Genomic DNA, 19,374 nt, shown 5'->3' with positions numbered 1-19,374 from the left:
GAACACGCCCATCCCAGCCATGCCCGCCCACTCCTTGACGTGGGAGAGAGCTCTGAGGAACCAGGAAGAGAGTCCTTCTGCTACGGAGATATCTAGATGGGTGGAGTTGATGTGGATTATTTCTCGCCGCAGCTCTTCTAGTGTCCCATTGAAGTCTTGGGACCAGTTTCCTGAAAGATACTGGGACAGGTCTCGTGACAGATTAGCTGCCCATGTAAAATTTTCATATTGAATGCTAGTGATGCAGAGAGCATGATATTTCCGCTCACATCCCAATTGGGCCATCTGCCAAAGCACCTCCATTTGTTCCTCTACAAGGTCTATGCACTGATTGAGGATCATTATTCCTCCTTTCAGTTTGCCATCAAGTGTGGACTGTTGGTCCAGGGCAGAAGCTACTGAGGCTGCAAGGTTATTGAGCTCTGTAGCCGATTTGATGGAGGTGTCTAAAGCTATACCAGCGGCGGTGGCTGCGACCGCGGTCGCGGAGATCAGGAGCACTATGGCGGCTGTAACGCCGAAATCGCGCCTTTCTCGAAACAGAGTCATGGTGTTAGGGGCGTCTATGGGAACAGGGACCCAACGGGGGATGCGGACTACCAAAGCATTGGTAAAGTTACGCGCATCCCAACATTGAGACAGAAAGCAGGTTTCATTGGAGCAGGAGTTAAAGCTACTATTGGATAAGATAAACAGAAATGGGGGGGTATACGCATACTGGAGAAGGTGGAAAAAGGGAATTAGGTGACTCTGGACCTGATTTTGCTGAACACGTGTAGTTCTCGTTGTTATGGGTCATGGTCATGTTCCAGTGTGTGCGCGTGTGGTTGTTCTCGCACCAAAAGGTGATATTTTTTACACCGATTCCCCCACCCTGGAGGGCGGAAAAGGGGGAGAGGTCGGTACACGAGCCATTGACTCCACACAGCATCCATTTATGGAAGGGGTTCATGCTCAGCTGCTGACGAAACTCGCCTTCGAGCACCTTTACTGGCCACCAAGCCTCATTGGCTGGCCGTCCCTCCATATCTGGGGAGATGGTAAACTCCTGCCTCTCAGTTGCCCACGTTACTACAGTTGACTGACAGTCAGTCCAGGGCCACAGCTCTCCCTCATAGTCGCCCACACAATGGGAGGCATATTTGGGTTGACGTGGCCTGTCGGTGGAATTGTTCCTGGGAGAGTGTACAAATGTGCCATTGATCCAGAGAACCATCTGGTGGATAGTCATGTTCTTATAGGGCAGGCTCCCTTCCTTATTAGGCCCTTCAAATTTAGCTGACATAACGGGGAGGCCACTGGCCTCTAGAATTATGTCACTGAACCATCCGTATTTCCTCCGTTTCAGGGAGATACAGCCAGCTAGATTCTGAGTGGTGAAGCATAATGACCCATTAGTTACGAAGGATCGGTTTTCTCCCAACGGGGCTGTTAGGGTGTCCTTTTCTAGGTAGGGCAAGTTCATACTAGAGTTGGTGGTGAAAAAGCGGGGAAAAACGGCTGCATTGAAACGGACAGGCATAGGCTTAGGAAAGGCAGACAGGATTCCCCATCTCAATACTCCCTGAGTCGGGGTCTCCAGTGTCAGGAGCAGGGTCAGGAGGTACAGCGAAGTCATCTCCTTTGTTTAGGACTTTCCTCGTTAGGCGCTCCGGGATCCAGAAGGGATTTTCTTCACCCTGGGGGAAAACACACACAGCTCCCCTGGATCTGATTATGATTGGATCCGGGCCCTTCCATTGGTTAGATAACACGTCCTTCCATTTTACTAGTTCTTGTAGGTCTTTTGGCCACTGATTATGGCGATCCGCTGCTGTATGGCCTTGAGCATCCAGATTCAAAAAATTTATAGTGAAAAGTGCTAGGGCTATGGCAGTTTTTGGTGTGGGGGGTATATCTTCAATTCCCCCTTTTTGTTTAAGTAAATAGGATTTGAGCGTGCGGTTCGCGCGTTCCACAATCCCTTGACCCTGTGGGTTGTAGGGAAGGCCAGTGATGTGTTTGATCCCCATACGTTGACAAAATTGAGCAAATTTTGTAGAGGTATAGGCTGGGCCATTATCTGTTTTCAGGATTTGTGGTAAGCCCCATGCGCTCCAAGCTTCAAGACAGTGCTGGATGACATGGGAAGCTCTCTCTCCTGACAATGGGGAGGCAAAGATGACTCCTGAACAAGTATCCATGGATACGTGTATGTATTTAAGTTTCCCAAAAGGTGAAAAATGCGTCACATCCATTTGCCAAACTTGTAAAGGCCTAATACCTCTGGGGTTGATCCCAACATGAGGTGTGGGAAGGAAGCTGCAGCAATGTTGGCAGCTAAGGACAATGTTCCTAGCTTCGGCCCTGGTTCTGCTAAACTGCTTGCGCAGTGTTTCGGCAGTGACATGAAATTGTGTATGGAATTTTGAAGCTGTGGTGATAGGGTCTAGCAGGGGAAAAGCTATGCTTCTGGTTGCGAGGTCTGCCAAGTGGTTGCCTTGGGTCATAGGCCCGGGAAGGCCTGAATGTGCTCTGATATGAGTTATATACAAAGGAGATTGCCTATGAAGTAGTGCTGATTGTATCTGTTTGAACAAAGTGGCTACTGGGCTGGACGCTTTGATTAGCCCGGCCACTTCTAGAGATTTGACTGCATTAACTACATAACAGGAGTCAGACACAATATTTAAAGGTTCAGGAAAGATTTGTAGGACCTCTAAGACTATGCGACATTCCACTATTTGTGGAGTGTCAGGCGTGTAGTCTTTTGTCACAACTTTGCCATCATGGACATAGGCACCTGTGCCTGTCTTAGACCCGTCCGTGTAAACTGTTTTTCCATGAGGCAGCGGGGTTAGGCTAGTGACCCGAGGGAATACTAGGAGATGATTTTTGGCGAAGTTGATGAGGGGATGTTTAGGGAAATGATTATCAAAGGTTCCTGAGAAACTGTAAGCAAGTATGGCCCAATCATCGTTCATAGCACATAATACTTGTATCTGTTCTACGTTGTAAGGGGTTATAATTTTAGCTGGAGCCTCTCCGAAATGTGTCATGGAGGTTTTTACTCCTCTCAAAGCAAGTTTGGCCACGGCTGCCGGATAGTACTCTATTGTCCTAGCCTGAGAGGCTTGGGGATGAATCCAGATCAGTGGGCCGTGCTGCCATAAGACTGCTGTTGGCAGCTCTGGGGTGGGAAGGACACACAACTCAAAGGGTTCATTCAATTGAACCCTATTTAATTGTGCTGTCATCAAAGCCTGTTCTACTTTGCGAATGGCTTGTAATGCCTCAGGTGTGAGGGAGCGCGGTGACGTTAGTTGTGGGTCTCCTTCTAGGATTTTAAACAGTGGTGTCAACTCAGTGGTGTGTATCTTTAAGTATGGGCGCAACCAATTAATATCCCCTAGGAGTTTTTGGAAGTCATTCAAATTTTGCAACTGATTATGTCTTATCTCAAGCTTTTGGGGGCAAATTACATCTGTGTAAATGGTTGCTCCTAGGAATTTGCTAACACTAGATTTTTGGACCTTCTCGCTTGCTATATTCAGTCTCCAATTTTCTAGGGATCTAGTGAGATCTATATATGCTTCTTCTATTTCCGCTGGTTGTGGGGAGCAAAGAAGGATGTCATCCATGTAATGGATGATCTTTAGCGTGGGATAGGTCTTACGAATTGGGTCTAGTGCCCGCTGAACATACAGTTGACATATGGTGGGACTATTTGCCATTCCTTGAGGGAGGACCTTCCACTGAAATCTGGCGTCAGGTTGTTCATGGTTAATAGCTGGCAGAGTGAAAGAAAATCTTTCTCTGTCCTTGGAGCTTAGGGGTATGGAAAAGAAACAATCCTTAATATCTATTATGAGTACCTTCCATTCTCTGGGTAAGGCGGAGAGGAGTGGCAGTCCCCGTTGTACGGGTCCAAGCATTTTCATTTGAGCATTTACTGCTCTTAGATCATGAAGCAACCTCCATGATCCTGACTTTTTCCTGATTACAAATATGGGTGTGTTCCATGGGGACACAGAGGGTTCTAGGTGTCCCACTTGGAGCTGCTCTTGCACTAAGCAATGAGCTGCTTCTAATTTTTCAGAGGATAGGGGCCACTGAGGAACCCATACGGCCTCCTCTGTGAGCCAAGGTATGGGCATGGCATCTTCAATGGCCCCTATGAAAAACCCAGGCCGTGACAGTCATTCTTTACTTTGGGCAGGATGGGCTCTATGCGTCCCTGTTGGTGTTTCCCCAGCCCCTTGCCAGAGATGTATCCCATGTCCATCATCATGCCTTGGGCGGGGGTGGAGTATTCATTAATGAGTTTGAGGCCTAAGTCTCTCATGACATCCCTCCCCCATAAATTGACTGGTAGAGGGAGTACATAAGGGGTGACTGTACCCTCTTGTCCTTCAGGGGCTCGCCATTTCAATGGTTTGGCACTAATTGAAGGGCTTGACTCATATCCTAAACCTTGTAATGATTGTGAGGATTGGGTCACAGGCCACTTGGAGGGCCACCAGGTTGCAGAGATAATACTTTTATCTGCTCCAGTGTCTAGGATTCCCTCAAAGCTCTTTCCCTCTATTTGCAGAGTCAATTTCGGTCGATCTGTTAAATCTAATACTATAAAGGCTGAATCCCAGTCAGAGGAGCCGAAGCCCCTTTCTCCCCTTTTTGTATTGGTAGCTGGATAATTGGCGTGGAGACTGGGCAATACTAAGAGCTGGGCTATGCGGTCTCCCGGGGATATAGGATAGATTCCTCTGGGAGCCGAACACATGATTTTTACCTGTCCTTCATAATCTTGATCTATAACTCCGGGATGGACTGTCAGGCCTTTCAAGGCAGCAGAAGAGCGCCCTAAGAGCAACCCAACGGTATTTGGTGGTAGGGGGCCTTTAAAGTCTGAAGGGATAGGCTGAACTCCCATCTGTGGAGTCAACACTATTCTGGTGGTGGCACGGATGTCCAATCCCGCGGAACCTGAAGTGGCTCTTCTTGGGGGGCCTGGTTGTTCCCGAATGACACTTGCATGCTGGTTGCCCCATATATTTGCGGGCCCTGGTGGCGAGGGCCCCTCTGGGCATTTTTTGGCAACTCTAAGGGCTTCCCCTCTAAGTTTTTAGTAGATCGGCACTCATTGGCCCAATGCCTACCTTTCTTACACTTAGGGCATAACCCAGGGGTCTTTTGGGTTGTTTGTTCTGAAGCTGGGCTCCTACACTCTCTCTTTATATGTCCTAATTTCCCGCATTGAAAGCATTTGATACTTCTGTTAGTGATCCTGGCTTGTTTGTGGCTCTGTAATATGGCCGCGGCTAGGCCCGCATTGGTGAGTGGCCCTCCTATTTCTCTACAGGCTTTCAACCAGGCGTGTATCCCTTTTTGTTTCCAGGATGTTATCGCCTGTCTGCATTCCTTGGTACATTGTTCAAATACTAATTGCTCCACTAGGGGCATTGCTTGTTCCTGATCTCCAAATATTCTGCCTGCGGCCTCCATCATACGAGCGACAAAGTCAGAAAATGGCTCGCTCGGCCCTTGAATAATTTTTGTCAAATTGCCGGACACTTCTCCTTTGTTGGTGAGGGCTTTCCATGCCTTGGCAGCGCACGTGTTTATTTGTGCGTATACCTGTAAGGGGAAGGCGGTCTGGTTGGCTACCCACTGTCCTTGGCCCATCAGCATATCATATGACCACGCAGGCTGTCCTTCGGCCGCGTTTGCGCGTGCCTGGGTCATACTGATATCATGCCACAATGCCTTCCATTCTATGTATTGCCCCATACTAGAAAGGCATGCCTTAGTTACATATTGCCAGTCTGCGGGTGTCATGGCTGTCTCTGTTAGTCTTTCAATTTGTGCTATGGTGTAGTTAGCACTGACTCCATAAGCCCGAACGGATTCTGCTAACTCCTTAACTTGTTTATGGCTCAGGGGCTGGTGAGAGCGTACGCCATTATCCTCAAATACAGGAAACATTTGTCTAATTGCCTGAAGAGTATCTGGGTGGCAAAAGGAGAGTGCGCCACTCACGTAAGGTGGCGGGGCAACGGGCGTCGGGGGACACCCTACTTTCATTTTTTCCTTGGTCCGCTTTTCAACTTTGCTGGTTCCCTTACTTCTGCACTCTGCGGTTTTATTTTCTTCCCCTTCCTCTGTGGACGTTAATTCCTCCTCAGATTCCCTATTGGAGAGTTGGAGGTCCCTCAACTCTTTCCAGGGGTATTTACTATTTTCTCCGAGGCGATCGTCACTCGCTTCTCGGGGCTCTTTCGCTTTTGCCCTAGGCGGGCTTTCTCCCTCACTCTGGGGTTTCTTTACTTTAGTTTTTGTGGCCTTTTTTCAGCCACGCGCGCTCTCTGTTTCCCGTTCCATTTCTGACATGCTCTCTTGGATATCTGTCAATGCTCTCTGACCTTCTTTTATTACCTTTTCACATCTCTCATCTTGCAGACAAGCTCTAATCAGTTTCCAGAGGGGCCTGGTGCCTCCCCTCAGGCTACCCTCCTCCTCCTCTCTATCAAGATCTTTCCCCAGTTTGTCCCAGCTCGGGATTGAGAGGGACCCTGAACAAATGAACCAGGGGGCCACACGGTCGATCTCCTTCACAAAAGATCCTAAGATTTTGCTGGAGACCTTCAAGTTTCGCTCTTTGAGAGCTGTCTGCAGCGCCGTGACTAATGACGGTGCATTCCCCATGGTGCCTCCTTATTTACAGAGAACCATCAACCATTATCCTAAAAAGCAGGGGCCTCTCGGAACTTACCCCTCCGGGTTTTCTTCTGACCTGCAGTTCTGAATCCTCTCCAGATGTCTGAAGGGTCCTCCCTGTGCCGGTGATGTTCTGGTTCCCGGGTTTCGGCACCACTTGTCGCGCGCCCCGTCCTCGCCGGCAAGAACAGCACGCAACAACAGCAGGATTCTTCTGCAGAAAGCTTTATTCTTCAGCTCTTTGTGAAACAAATGAGTTGGGCAGGACTCAGAGGGGAAGGAGAGGCTTGCTTATATAGTTCTCATGCTCTGACCTGGTTGGTGCGGCTCCATATGCCTTATTAGCATAACAATTTGGTGGGTCTCATTGGTCCTTATGCCAAGGCGCAATTAGCATGTAGTTTAGTGGTGTGGGATGATTTGTCATTAGGAAGTTCGGGGCCTTCCGGCTGCCCTGCATTGGGCGCTATTTTCTGAGCGCGGCTGCCAACACTTCTACACTAACTTGTCCATGTAACAGAAAAAGTAATTTTGAAAGTCAGATTTAGTATAATTGGATGTACTCATAGCACAGCTGCAAATCTCTTAAAGTTGTTATAAACCATGCAACACTACTTCCTTGTAACAGTTTGTTGAGCATTTAAATGGAAATCAGAAAGCTTAAGCCATCTATTTCATTTCAGCTAGCAATTCTGCAAAGCTTAAAAATATGTTACAGTACTGTAAAAACACAAACTATCAAAAATTAACTCAAGTAAATTAAAATCTATAAAAACTACTTTGTTTTTTAAATGAAATTTTCAAACTATTTTTCTAACTTGTCCAAAATATCTTCCCCCGCAGAAACCTTGCCACTTCATTTTAATTTTTTCCTCCAAAATCTCTGGGATAATGAGATTGCAACCTTGCTTGACCTGTATATGGGCTTATTCTCCCAAATATATTAGGTATATTTTCTTAGCTGTTTTGACTGTCCCTACTATATTGGTTCATACTTGCACAGTATTCATCTTAAGCAATAAAGTCTAGGATGGGTGACAGGAAACTCAACCTAATTGCCAATATGTCAGCATTTTTCTGGGTGACATGTAATGATGGACTTGGCAAAAATTAAAGCACAGGCATACATGGCCTAGCAGCATGTAGAGCATTCACATAGACATGACTGAACTCTATGAATAGCTAATATTCCCTGCATGCATCTTCTCTTTTTTTCTAAATAAAGCTTTCGTTTTTTAAGTTTAAAACTCATGTATTAAAATTCAGATTTGACTTTAATAATCTACCAAGGATGAGCTAAATGATATAAATCTGTTTCAAAGTGTAATATGATTTCAACTAATCTGATGGAAGATAGTAAGTCAAGAGCAACAGACACTCTCTTGGACCTGCTTAAATCTGTGCCTAAACTAGGAGATTTTATAGAAACCCTTGATTTGTATATGGTGAAGGACCCTAGCTCCCACATTGGCCTATGTACGTCCTTTTACATCAAAGTCAAAATGATATAAGGTATTATCTGAGACATGTGACAGAAAGGGAGAATGCTAAATCCTTATAAGAATAGTTCTACCTCCAGACATCAGTGTTACCATTTTATGGTATATATGGAAACAGAATAATTGGTCAATCTGTCCCTGGATGGCCCGCCATGTAGATGCTCATCTTTACTGCCTCTGACTCTGTTGCAGGCCACTCTTCGTGTCTCTGCTTTTCATCTTCCAGAATCCTTTGAAGAATGCTGTTTTTTCACTCACATAGCAGGAGGGTGCTGGCCACATTGCCTTTGACTGCCCTGAACCTTTATTCCCCCCTGTGTATTTAACTATTATTAAAGATTTGAGAGAAATTAGAGCCAAACATAGAAGAGGAGAAATTCAAGACAGTACACTTGGTCCTCCCCATACTCCAAAGAATAAGCATAGAATAGATAAGCAATACAGAGCTTCTTCCTAGACACAGCTCATTCCTAAAGACTAAGCCTGTCAAGTCTACCCTTTTCTATAAGTGGCTATTTCTTCTGAGTACCATACTACAGCTTTATAACACTCATTGGTAAAATCCAAATCTGCTTACTACTTTGGTCATACATGTTTTTCCAAGTCCCCAGTGTGTAGAGGGACAAAGATTCCCAGGCTTTTCCAAAGTCTGAAACTATGGGGAGACTACAGCAGAATTTCCTAGATTTTAACCTGAGATGTATCAGGCCAATAGGCAAATTAGTCTATACTTTTGTCTTCAGAAAAGATGAAATAGGGAAAAAAATACATTTGAAAACACCTATATTTTTAAAAAGAAAAACAATGAAATATATAATACAAAATTCAGAACTTTGGTAGAATTCCTTGCATTTATATCCAATTTACTTTTCCAAAGTTTAATTTTTATTTATTTTTTTGTTTGGCTTACATCTTCCCAAACTTCCAATAGCTCTCTAAAATGCTTTTTAACCAAATTATTCACATTGTCAAACCTATCAGATAATGTATCAACTTTATGTTATTTTTCCAAAAAGAGCTTTCTCATAAATCCCACTAATGTCCTGGTCCCATATTTACTGATATACTCTCTAGTTTGCTGGAACCCTGATGTGCTACGATTTTTATTAATTGAGAATTCCCTTAGCCTTTCTCCTTTGTACTGAATTCTCTCTATCTCAGAAACCTTATTTTCCTCTTTCTGAGTTAACTTCCTCACCATGGTGGAAAAAGTACATGGGAGTTATATATTTTTTTAGGTTTTTATATCTGTTAAGTATCTATTCTCCCCCATGTATCATGACTGACAGTTTGGCTGCCTACAAAATTCTAAGTTGGAAGTCATTCTCTTCAGGATTTAGAGATATTGTTCAACTATGCTCAAGCTTCCAGGGTTGCTGTTAATACATTTTCTAATAATAGGCAACATTAATTTAGCATATCCTATGTACTGGGTTCTATATTAGCGTATTTATTCCCTATTAAAATAAAATTATTAAAAGGGAATATCCCTAATGACAGATGAGGAAATTGAGGTCCAAAGAAATTAAGTAGCTTTGTTTTGGGTTATTTTGCAAATAGATTGTATTGTCCAAATCTAAATCTACACTGTCTTGTACTGGCATTCTTGGTACTGATCTATTTTGATTTACTGTATGAGAACAAGTGGCTCTCTTTCTCTGGAATTTTTCCCTTCAGTTTTTTGAAATATTAAATATGTATCATTCTCAATAGTTCAATTTTTAGTCTATATACTCACATCCTTGAGCTTCTAATTACTTATTTCCTGTTTTTCCTATAGTCTTTTCAAAAATCATTGTAATTAGATGTTGAAATTCTTGGCACAATCCTCTGATTTTCTTACACTATTTTATTATTTTTCTTCTCTTTTTCCTTTATTTTCTGAGAGATTTCCCTAGTTTTACATTCCAACTTGTCTACTCATTTTTATGTCAGTTATCACATTTTTAATTTCATGAGTCCCATTCATGTGTATAATCATATTTCCATTCCTTTTGTGTGTGTGTGTAGCCCTTTATTAGCAACTAAAATAGAAGGTATCTGTTGTACAACAATGGTAGTAATTGACTATAACTGGAGATTTATTATATTCTAATAGAGATCATTTATAAATGCAACTTCTTTATTAAAAAGCTTCCACCCTTTTTTTGTTTGTGTACAATTTGCAAAACTATTCTGAAAGCGGAATATATGTGCACAAGTCTGCAAAGAGTACAAATTTAGGATATGGTAAATGCTTTACCAAGTTACTTTCAAAAAAACTGTCTGCCACAATTGGGCCTTTACATTGCCATTGTGTTTGATCGCATATTTTGATGGCAGCCTTCCTTCCACTGCCTAAACTGTAAAGCATTTTTTCATGAGTTGAAATTAAGGAAGGACTATACCAACTAGAAAAGAAGAAAATTCTATTAGTTTAAGGTTTCAGTATCCACCCAAACCAGGACCAGTATCTTGGTAAGGGCTAGGCTGGGACCGCGGACAGAGTATGAGTGTGTGCAGGCGGTATCCCTGAGGAATCAGAGCGTCAGTGGATCCTGAGTGCTCCAGCTGCATAACTCACTGAACTGTCTTGCCAGTTTCTACACTGGCTTGACTGGGCAGAATTCAAAAAAGAAAAGTTCATATTCATTCCATTCTTCTGAAGTTCTGTGATAGCATTTAGTAACACCCCAATGGGATGTCTTCCACATACAGTATTATGGTACTTCTTCAAGTAATTGCTAAAAGATACAGGGTCTAATTGTTCTGTAATACTTATACCCATTTTATCTAGATGTCCAATGGATCTATGAATCTCCCCCTGGGATTCAACATAGTAACTGTAACGGAACCTTTGACCCCAATGGCAGAAATCAGAAAAAACCACAAAGAGATTACTAGGATCTGCTAGATATTTACTGAAGAGTTTTCCAAATTCCTGTTCTTTCAACTCAGAGCTCCAACCAGTACAGAAATAATGGTAAACTCATCCTTATGGATATATTCAATATTATTTATATTCTAAATGATCCCTGATTTGGAATTTTAGAAGCATGAATCGTGTTTGTCTGACTAGTTCTGAACAGGACCTTGTCAACTGTGATAATAACAGATCATACGGATCTCCAGTCTCTGCAATGCAGGGGCTTCTTGGGCAGAATCTGTATCTTCCCATGGCGTTAGCTGTATAAGGCAAACGCGTTTCAACACTGTGTTCATCTTCACCTGTCTGCAGAGACATGTGTTCAAACGTTCCTGTCTTTCACAGTTCTCTGTAAATCTTTTGATCAATACGAAGGTCATAAAGAGTTGTCCTATATATATATGTATATATACACACACACTGGAAAGTGCACATCGAGAGAGGGGCACATGATGAGAAGGCCCAAGGATGAAAATTCACTGGGTAATAGACGGATTCGCTTGTTTGTAACCATGAGCAGCACAAGACCCACAATATGTGTATTCTGCCTGGGATGTAATAATGGCTCCAGCGGGTCTTTTTGTATACTGTGCTTGTGTGAGCCAGCCTTCTAGCTGTGCGTTCAGCTGCGGTCCTGAGGCCGTGTACCAGTGACCGGCTTCGTGGCAGACCACTCAGTTGGACATCCTGGTGCCTGTGCCGCCTATGCTGCACGAGGATGAATGAGGCAGCGGCGGCAGGAGCGGCTCCACCAGGAGACCTGACACCGCAGGCTGAGCCCAGGAGGAGGCTGCAGCGGGGAGGGGGTCTGCCCAGCCCAGGAGGAGGAGGAAGAGGAGGCGGCGGCGGCCCAGGAGGAGGAGATGCAGCAGGATGGGTGGCAGCAGCAGCAACAATCACCACAAACTCCGGCTACCAGGGGAAGATGGGGTCTGCGGCGGCCTCCCCGAAGCCCAGGAGCCCTGGCCCCAGCCCCTGGAAGTCGCTGCTGCTCCCCAGCCGGGTCTGGTCCCGCCGAGCAGTCCCCAGGCCCCCTCCCCTGATGGTCGGTCTCCCCAAGTGACCCCACCCCCACCCCCTGCGGGACTCCCCGCACCCACCGCATCCCCCGCAGAGCCCTCCTGCCTGCCCGCCCCCCCGGTCCACGGGCCCCGGCTCCCTCCATTCTTTTTTTATATGTCCTAAAACATTCTAGAATTTCCCTTATATCTACTTCTGTTTTTGTTATGTTTATTCTTAGGAACCTTATAGCTTTGTTGTTATTGTAAATTATATGTTTTTTAAATTAAGTTTTCCAATTATTTTTGGTGGTTTTTGAGAATGTCACTGATTTTGTATTACTGTCTTTCATTTATCTTCCTTTCCTCCTTTTATAATTACTTAACAGGGGCCATATGTAGTTTCTTTTACATTAATCATAATTTTTATTATGAGGTCTCTTAACCCAGATAAAGCTTTGTGTGTGTGTATGCTGCATTTTAGGTGGGCATGTGAGTTAGGACAGCTTTATTTTGTGTATATTATCTCAGAATACTTCTCCCTCAAAACTTCTTGTCTGGTTTAAGATGATTTATTTTCTTTGTAGTACCTTTGCCTATTTCTCAGTATCTTTTCAGAATGAGCAGAAAAATCTGTAAGATTTATTATGAAGCTTTCTATGTTATAGATTTCCTTTGTGGTATTAGAGAGTGCATTTTATTTCCCCAAGATAGCACATCGAATTGAATTATCACAGCATACACAAGTGAATCAGGAATCTTATTCCAGCATCAACCTTTCCTAATAATTTCAAGGATACAGTCAATCAAGAGGTCTAGACAAAACAGGGAAAGGCTTCAGACATCAGCAGCAACTTCCCAAGTCCCAGTGTCCTGCACTGGACATGAATATCTGACTCAGAACAATAGATCAAGTTTCTAAATAAGTTTCATGGTGTTACCTCACACAAGAGAAGAATTAGAAGTATAAAACATCTCCATTTTATATCTCAGAGAGTTTTTTAACTTATAAGACATCTGCCATGCTTCATAGGCTCTAGATTCTATTTATTATAGGTAACCCTTAGCCAAGGACACTACAAAGGGCATTTTAGAGATAAGGTTTCTTCCTCGTAGCAAAATTCAGTAGTTCCATTACCCAAAATTCCTGATGACAAGGAGTTTATACCAGTCACCTACCTTCTGTTTTTTCTCCCAGGACATCTGACTATAAAGAGAAAGAACTGCAGGTTAACTAGTTACTTCTTCATCCCCCTGAGTGGACTTGACAACAATTATCAAGCTGATCAAACATATTCCTTGTCACTACTTGCAGTTCTTACTAACTTCTAGAAAAGATGGGTTTTCTTTGTGGATTTTCTGCTCTCACACTACGGAACATGATTTATGTAAAGTCCCAAAGCCCACCACATCCTAATAACTCACTCTGCTAAGAAAGAAATCTTTGCTTAGATCTTTAAGGTTAGAGACCACCATATTTCGAGGAGGTTTGTACTATGCACAAAATCTGTTGGTGCTGTTTTATCTATAGATTAGTTCAAATTCCACTCTATTTGGTATTTCTATGCTGGTCCTTATAGTTTATTTATTGGGCTAGAAATCTCATGGTTTTATTAGAGAAGAAGATTTTTTTCTCTGGTTTTTATTCTTGTCATTTTCTGTTTTCACTAGAAGGGATAGGAGTGGATATAATTTTACTCTGTCATGTTCAAACAAGAAAATGAAACACTTTTAAAAGATCTTCTACTACTATTTAACTAAAATTTCCTGATTTGAAAAAGTTTCTGAAACCAAGATTTGCTTCAGATTCATGTGTTTTGATTTTTTGTGAATCAATTTTAAAAATTCAGAATAACAGGGACACTATATACACTTTTAAAATGCACAAAAATATTTTGAAAAGTAAATGATTTCTTTTTGATAATTGCTTTGGATTCTGAACATATGTCATTGGCAGGTGAATATAAGGGCAAATAAAGGAAAAACAGAATTAAACTTTAGATTCACTCTCAACTGTTTTATATCATCTACATCTATACTGTCAAATTTTATTTGTAGTAATAAGGAATTGAATTCATTTCAAGGACACTGTGGAAAATATTATATTGTATTATATATATCCCCTTTTTTTCTATATTTTGGATTAACCTTTTTATATATTTCAGACTAACAAGAAAATCAGATGCAAAATTCTCTGCATGGATATGGAACTACTACTCATCAGTTCTGAGTAAATGACACACCCTTCAGACCAAAGACCACACCTTATAATTTAAACTGTCATACCTAGCATTTAATCTTGCTGGTGGTAGTCACTCACTCTTCCGGTGCATGTGCATTGTACTTCTATTAATTATGTGACATATATTTAAATAATATACTTTTATTATCATTCTAATTAATTAGTATCTGTCAGTTATAATATTGACCCTTTTTTCATGTGCACCATCTCGTTTAGTTCTAACGACTCTAAATATTCTTCACAATGAGTTCAAAGAAAACAAAAAAAATACTGTCTGTTGGAAAAAGAATAGAAAAACTTCAGAAATATAACTCCTGTCAAAAAAAAAAAAAAAAAAAAGAAAGAAATATCCCAGTTAAATCAAGTTACAAAGAGGACAGACATTGAGAGTTCAAGTGCCTAAGATAGAATTGGACAAAATTCCTAAAGCAACACCCAATCTAATAAAACGTATCACAAAGAAACAGAGGTTCCATTTTACATTTCATTGCATTTGAAAAAATAATCTTCTTTAATAGAGTCCCAACTTCCCTCTTTAATTTAACTATGATATTTTATTCAGAGGTTAACAGACATTAATAATATGTACAGCCACAGAATATCAGCTAGAGCAAGAAACTAAATATAGAGTAATTCTGTGGCTTCTATTCCATTAGGATACCATCACAGAGCTCAAGTTTGACCAGATGTAAGATCTTTACACTTTAATTCATTCAGTCCACTATTGTGCCATACATCATCTGAGCAAGGCCCTCAAGGACAATGTTTTACCATCACATCTTCCCTGACTTAGTCTCTTCTTTCACAAGATCTCATAGCAATAAAATTTTGGAAACTATACGTTTTACTATCAAGAGGAACATCATTGTGAAAGACTTTGAGTTCAGGTAAGATGAGGTGTTAGTAAATGCTAATAATTATCAGTGTGCTGAGTTAAAGTATATTTCAAAATATAGGTATTGATTCATTAAAATATTTTAACAATTGTATCAGTAACCTAATATATACATTTGGATGCTGAAATCAAACAGTAAACCCAATCCCAGTAGAATTATTTATATGTAGAGAGAGGATTAAAGATGGCAGCATGAGAGGTGAGACAGAGGCTTTCTCCTAAAACTGCATATAATACAAAAATATAATCAATACAACTAATCCTGAGAAAGCAATAGGAAAGAGGATTGTGCCACACTACATACATCTGGACAAAAGAACAAACCCATGGAACAGGCTCACATACCAAAGCCATGGCCCGGCAGGACCCAAGCCCTTCCCCCACCAGAGCTCATGGGTGGGAGGAAGAGAAACAGAGCGGGGAGGGAGTGGAAGCCTGGGGCTGCTGAATACCTGACTGTGGAGATCTGCTCTGGGCACACAAACCTACATTTCATGGTGCTTGCATGGTACTCTTGTGACTAGGGGATTGGAAAGCTAAGACAGGCAGAATTCCTGGAGAGAATGAGATTCTAGCCACTTGCGGAAAGCAGGGATCCATATCAGGCTGCTCTGGGGCAAAAGAAAGGTGGATGTTTGAGAGACATCCTTAACAGCAAGAGGGCTGCTAAAGGGGCAAGGATTGTACAGGGCTTACTGGTCAGGAGAAACGACAGGTAGACAAAATTGTCCTGGTGCACTCTGCCCAGCAGGTTGGGAGCTTTCACGATCTTCAGGTGCTTCAGCTCCCTGGCTGGCTACCCAGCTCCAAGGACCCCCTCCATTATACACAGCTTACTGCACCTTTCTCTGGACCAGCCCCACCTGACTCACAAACCAGAAAACCCTAGCCTGGCGTTAGACAAGCCAGAGGGAAGATCTGTCTACAGCAAGTACAAACACAAAGCATAGAGGCTGATACCAGTGTGCTTGGCCCACTGGTTCAGGCAGTGGAGACAGGCATAGAAGCCGGGAAGAAGGAAACAGCTCTTTCCTCCCCCCAGGCACCAGTATGGCTCCCCTGCGACACCCAACATTGCTTCAGGGACTGAGCAGCTCCAGAGAGTAGAACTTCTGGGCACTAGAGAGCACCATATACAAATATGAAACACCAAAGGAACTTGGTTTACAGTAAAATTATGAATACAACTGGGAAAGATTTAAATGACATCAACCTCATGAATCTTCCTGAAATGGATTTAAAAATACAAATCATTAACATGCTCATGGAGGTACAGAAAAATATTCAAGAACTCAGGAATGAATTCCAGTCAGAGATCCAATCATTGAAGAGCACAAGGGAGGGTATTAAAAGCAGATTAGATAAAGTGGAAGAGAAGATAAATGAAATAGAAATTAGAGAAGAGGAACACAAAGAAGCTGAGGTACAGAGAGAAAAAAGGATCTCTAAGAATGAAAGAACATTGAAAAAACTGTGTGACCAATCCAAAAAGAACAATATTTGCATTATAGGGCTACCAGAAGAAGAAGAGAGAGAAAAAGGGATAGAAACTGTCTTTGAGGAGGTAAAAGCTGAAAACTTCCCCAATCTGGGGAAGGACATACTCTTTTAGGTCATGGAGGTGCACAGATCTCCTAACACAAGGGACCCAAGGAAGACAACACCAAGTCATATAGTAATTAAAATGGTAAAGATCAAGGATAAGGACAAACTATTAAAGGCAGCCAGAGAGAGAAAAAAGATCACATAAAAAGGGAAGCCCATCAGGCTATCATCAGACTTCTCAGCAGAAACCTTACAGGCCAAAAGGGAGTAGCAGGATGTATTTAATGCAATGAAGCAGAAGGGCCTCAAATAAAGAATACTTTATCTGGCAAGATTATCATTTAAATTTGAAGGTGGGATAAACAATTTCCAGATAAGCAAAAGCTGAGAGAATTTACCTCCCACAAACCATCTCTACAGTGCATTTTGGAGGGACTGCTATAGATGGAAGTCTTCCTAAGGTTTAACAGGTTTCACCAGAGGTAATAAAACCACAGTAAAGAAAGTAGAACAGCTAATTACTAAGCAAATGGAAAATTAATTAACTATCCCCAAAGTCAATTAAGGGATAGACAAAGAGTACAGAATATGATACCTAATATATAAAAAATAGAGGAGGAAGAAAAATGAGGAGAAAAAAAAAGAATCTTTAGATTGTGTCTGTAACAGCATATTAAGTGAATTAAGTTTGACTCTTAGATAGTAAAGAAGTTAACCTTGAATCTTTGGTAACCACGAATCTAAAGCCTGGAATGGCAATAAGTACATACCTATCGATAATCACCCTCAATGTAAATGGACTGACTGCACCAATCAAAGACATAGAGTCACTGAATGGATAAAAATCAAGACCCATCTATATGCTGCCTACAAAAGACTCACTTTAAACCCAAAGACATACAGAGCCTAAAAGTGAAGGGATGAAATAGATATTTCAATGCAACTAATAAGGAGAAAACAGCAGGAGTGGCAGTACTTGTGTCAGACACAAAAGACTTCAAAACAAAGAAAGTCACAAGAGACAAAGAAGGACAGTACATAATGATACAGGGGTCAATCTAACAAGGAGATATAACCGTTATAAATATATATGCACCCAACACGGGTGCACCTACATATGTGAAACAAATACTAACAGAATTAAAAGGGGAAATAGAATGCAATGCATTCATCCTAGGAGACTTCAATACTCCACAAACTCCAAAGGACAGATCAAACAGACAGAAAATAAGTAAGGAGACAGAGGCACTGAACAACACATTAGAACAGATGGACCTAACAGACATCTACAGAACTCTGCCCCCAAAAGCAGTAGAATACACATTCTTCTCAAGTGTACATGGAACAGTTTCAAGAATAGATCATATACTAGGCCACAAAAAGAGCCTTGGTAATTCAAAAACATTGAAATTGTACCAAACAGTTTCTCAGACCACAAGGTATGAAACTAGAAATAAATTACACAAAGAAAATAAAAAATCCCACCAACACATGGAGGCTTCACAACATGCTCCTCAGTAACCAATGGATCAATGACCAAATAAAAACAGAGATCAAGCAATATATGGAGACAAATGACAACAATAATTCAACACCACAAAATCTGTGGGACACAGTGAAGGCCATGCTAAGAGGAAAGTATATTGCAATACAGGCCTACCTCAAGAAAGAATAACAATCCCATATAAGCAGTCTAAACTCACAATTAATGAACTAGGAAAAGAAGAACAAATGAGGACCAAAGTCAGTAGAAGGAGGGACATAATAAAGATTAGAGCACAAATAAATAAAATTGAGAAGAATAAAACAATAGAAGGAATCAATGAAAGCAAGAGATGGTTCTTCAAGAAAATAAACAAAATAGATAAACCTCTAGCCAGACTTATCAAGAAAAAAAGAGAGTTTACTCACATAAACAGTATCAGAAATAAGAAAGGAAAAATCACTACGGACATCACAGACATACAAAGAATTATTAGAGAATACTATGATAAATGATATGCTAACAAACTAGATAACCTAGAAGAAATGGAAAACTTTCTAGAAAAATACAACTTTCCAAGGCTGACCCAGAAAGAAACAAAAATCTGAACAGACCAATTACCAGCAATGAAATTAAACCGATAATCAAAAAAACTACCTACAAACAAAACACCTGGACCAGATGGCTTCATCACTGAATTTTATCAAACATTTACTGAAGACCTAATAATCATCTTTCTTAAAGTTTTCCAAAGACTAGAAGAAGAGGGAATACTTCCAAACGTATTCTATGAGGCCAGCATCACTCTAGTACTAAAACCAGGCAAAGACACCACAAAAAGGAAGATTACAGACCAATATTCCTGATGAACATAGATGCAAAAATACTCTACAAAGTATTAGCAAACCAAATTCCAAAATACATCAAAAAGATCAACAAAAATGATCGAGTGGGATTTATTCAAGGGATGCAAGGATGATACAATATTTGAAAATCCATCAACATCATCCACATTGACAAAAAGGACAAAAACCACATGATCATCTCCATAGATGCTAAAAAAGCATGTGACAAAATTCAACATCCATTTATGATAAAAACTCTCAACAAA

General features: G+C 41.5%; 1 protein-coding gene and 1 pseudogene across 1 annotated transcript; both read right to left on the bottom strand.

The window, feature by feature from the left end:
• Positions 1-337: 337 nt before the first annotated feature.
• Positions 338-7,181, bottom strand: LOC140848933 (uncharacterized). Its single transcript, XM_073234371.1, has 2 exons — positions 6,752-7,181; positions 338-1,679 (listed from the first exon to the last, which is right to left on the bottom strand). The coding sequence occupies exon 2, from the start codon at positions 1,616-1,618 to the stop codon at positions 677-679; it is 942 nt and encodes a 313-aa protein (XP_073090472.1). The 5' UTR covers positions 1,619-1,679; positions 6,752-7,181; the 3' UTR covers positions 338-676.
• Positions 7,182-10,722: 3,541 nt separating this feature from the next.
• On the bottom strand, positions 10,723-11,786 carry LOC108385586 (protein MEMO1-like; annotated as a pseudogene).
• Between the last annotated feature and the right edge of the window lie 7,588 nt (positions 11,787-19,374).

The sequence above is a fragment of the Manis javanica genome, chromosome 4, assembly GCF_040802235.1.
Source record: "Manis javanica isolate MJ-LG chromosome 4, MJ_LKY, whole genome shotgun sequence".
Classification (NCBI taxonomy): Eukaryota; Metazoa; Chordata; class Mammalia; order Pholidota; family Manidae; genus Manis; species Manis javanica.
This window is presented reverse-complemented; position numbering and strand designations above follow the sequence as displayed.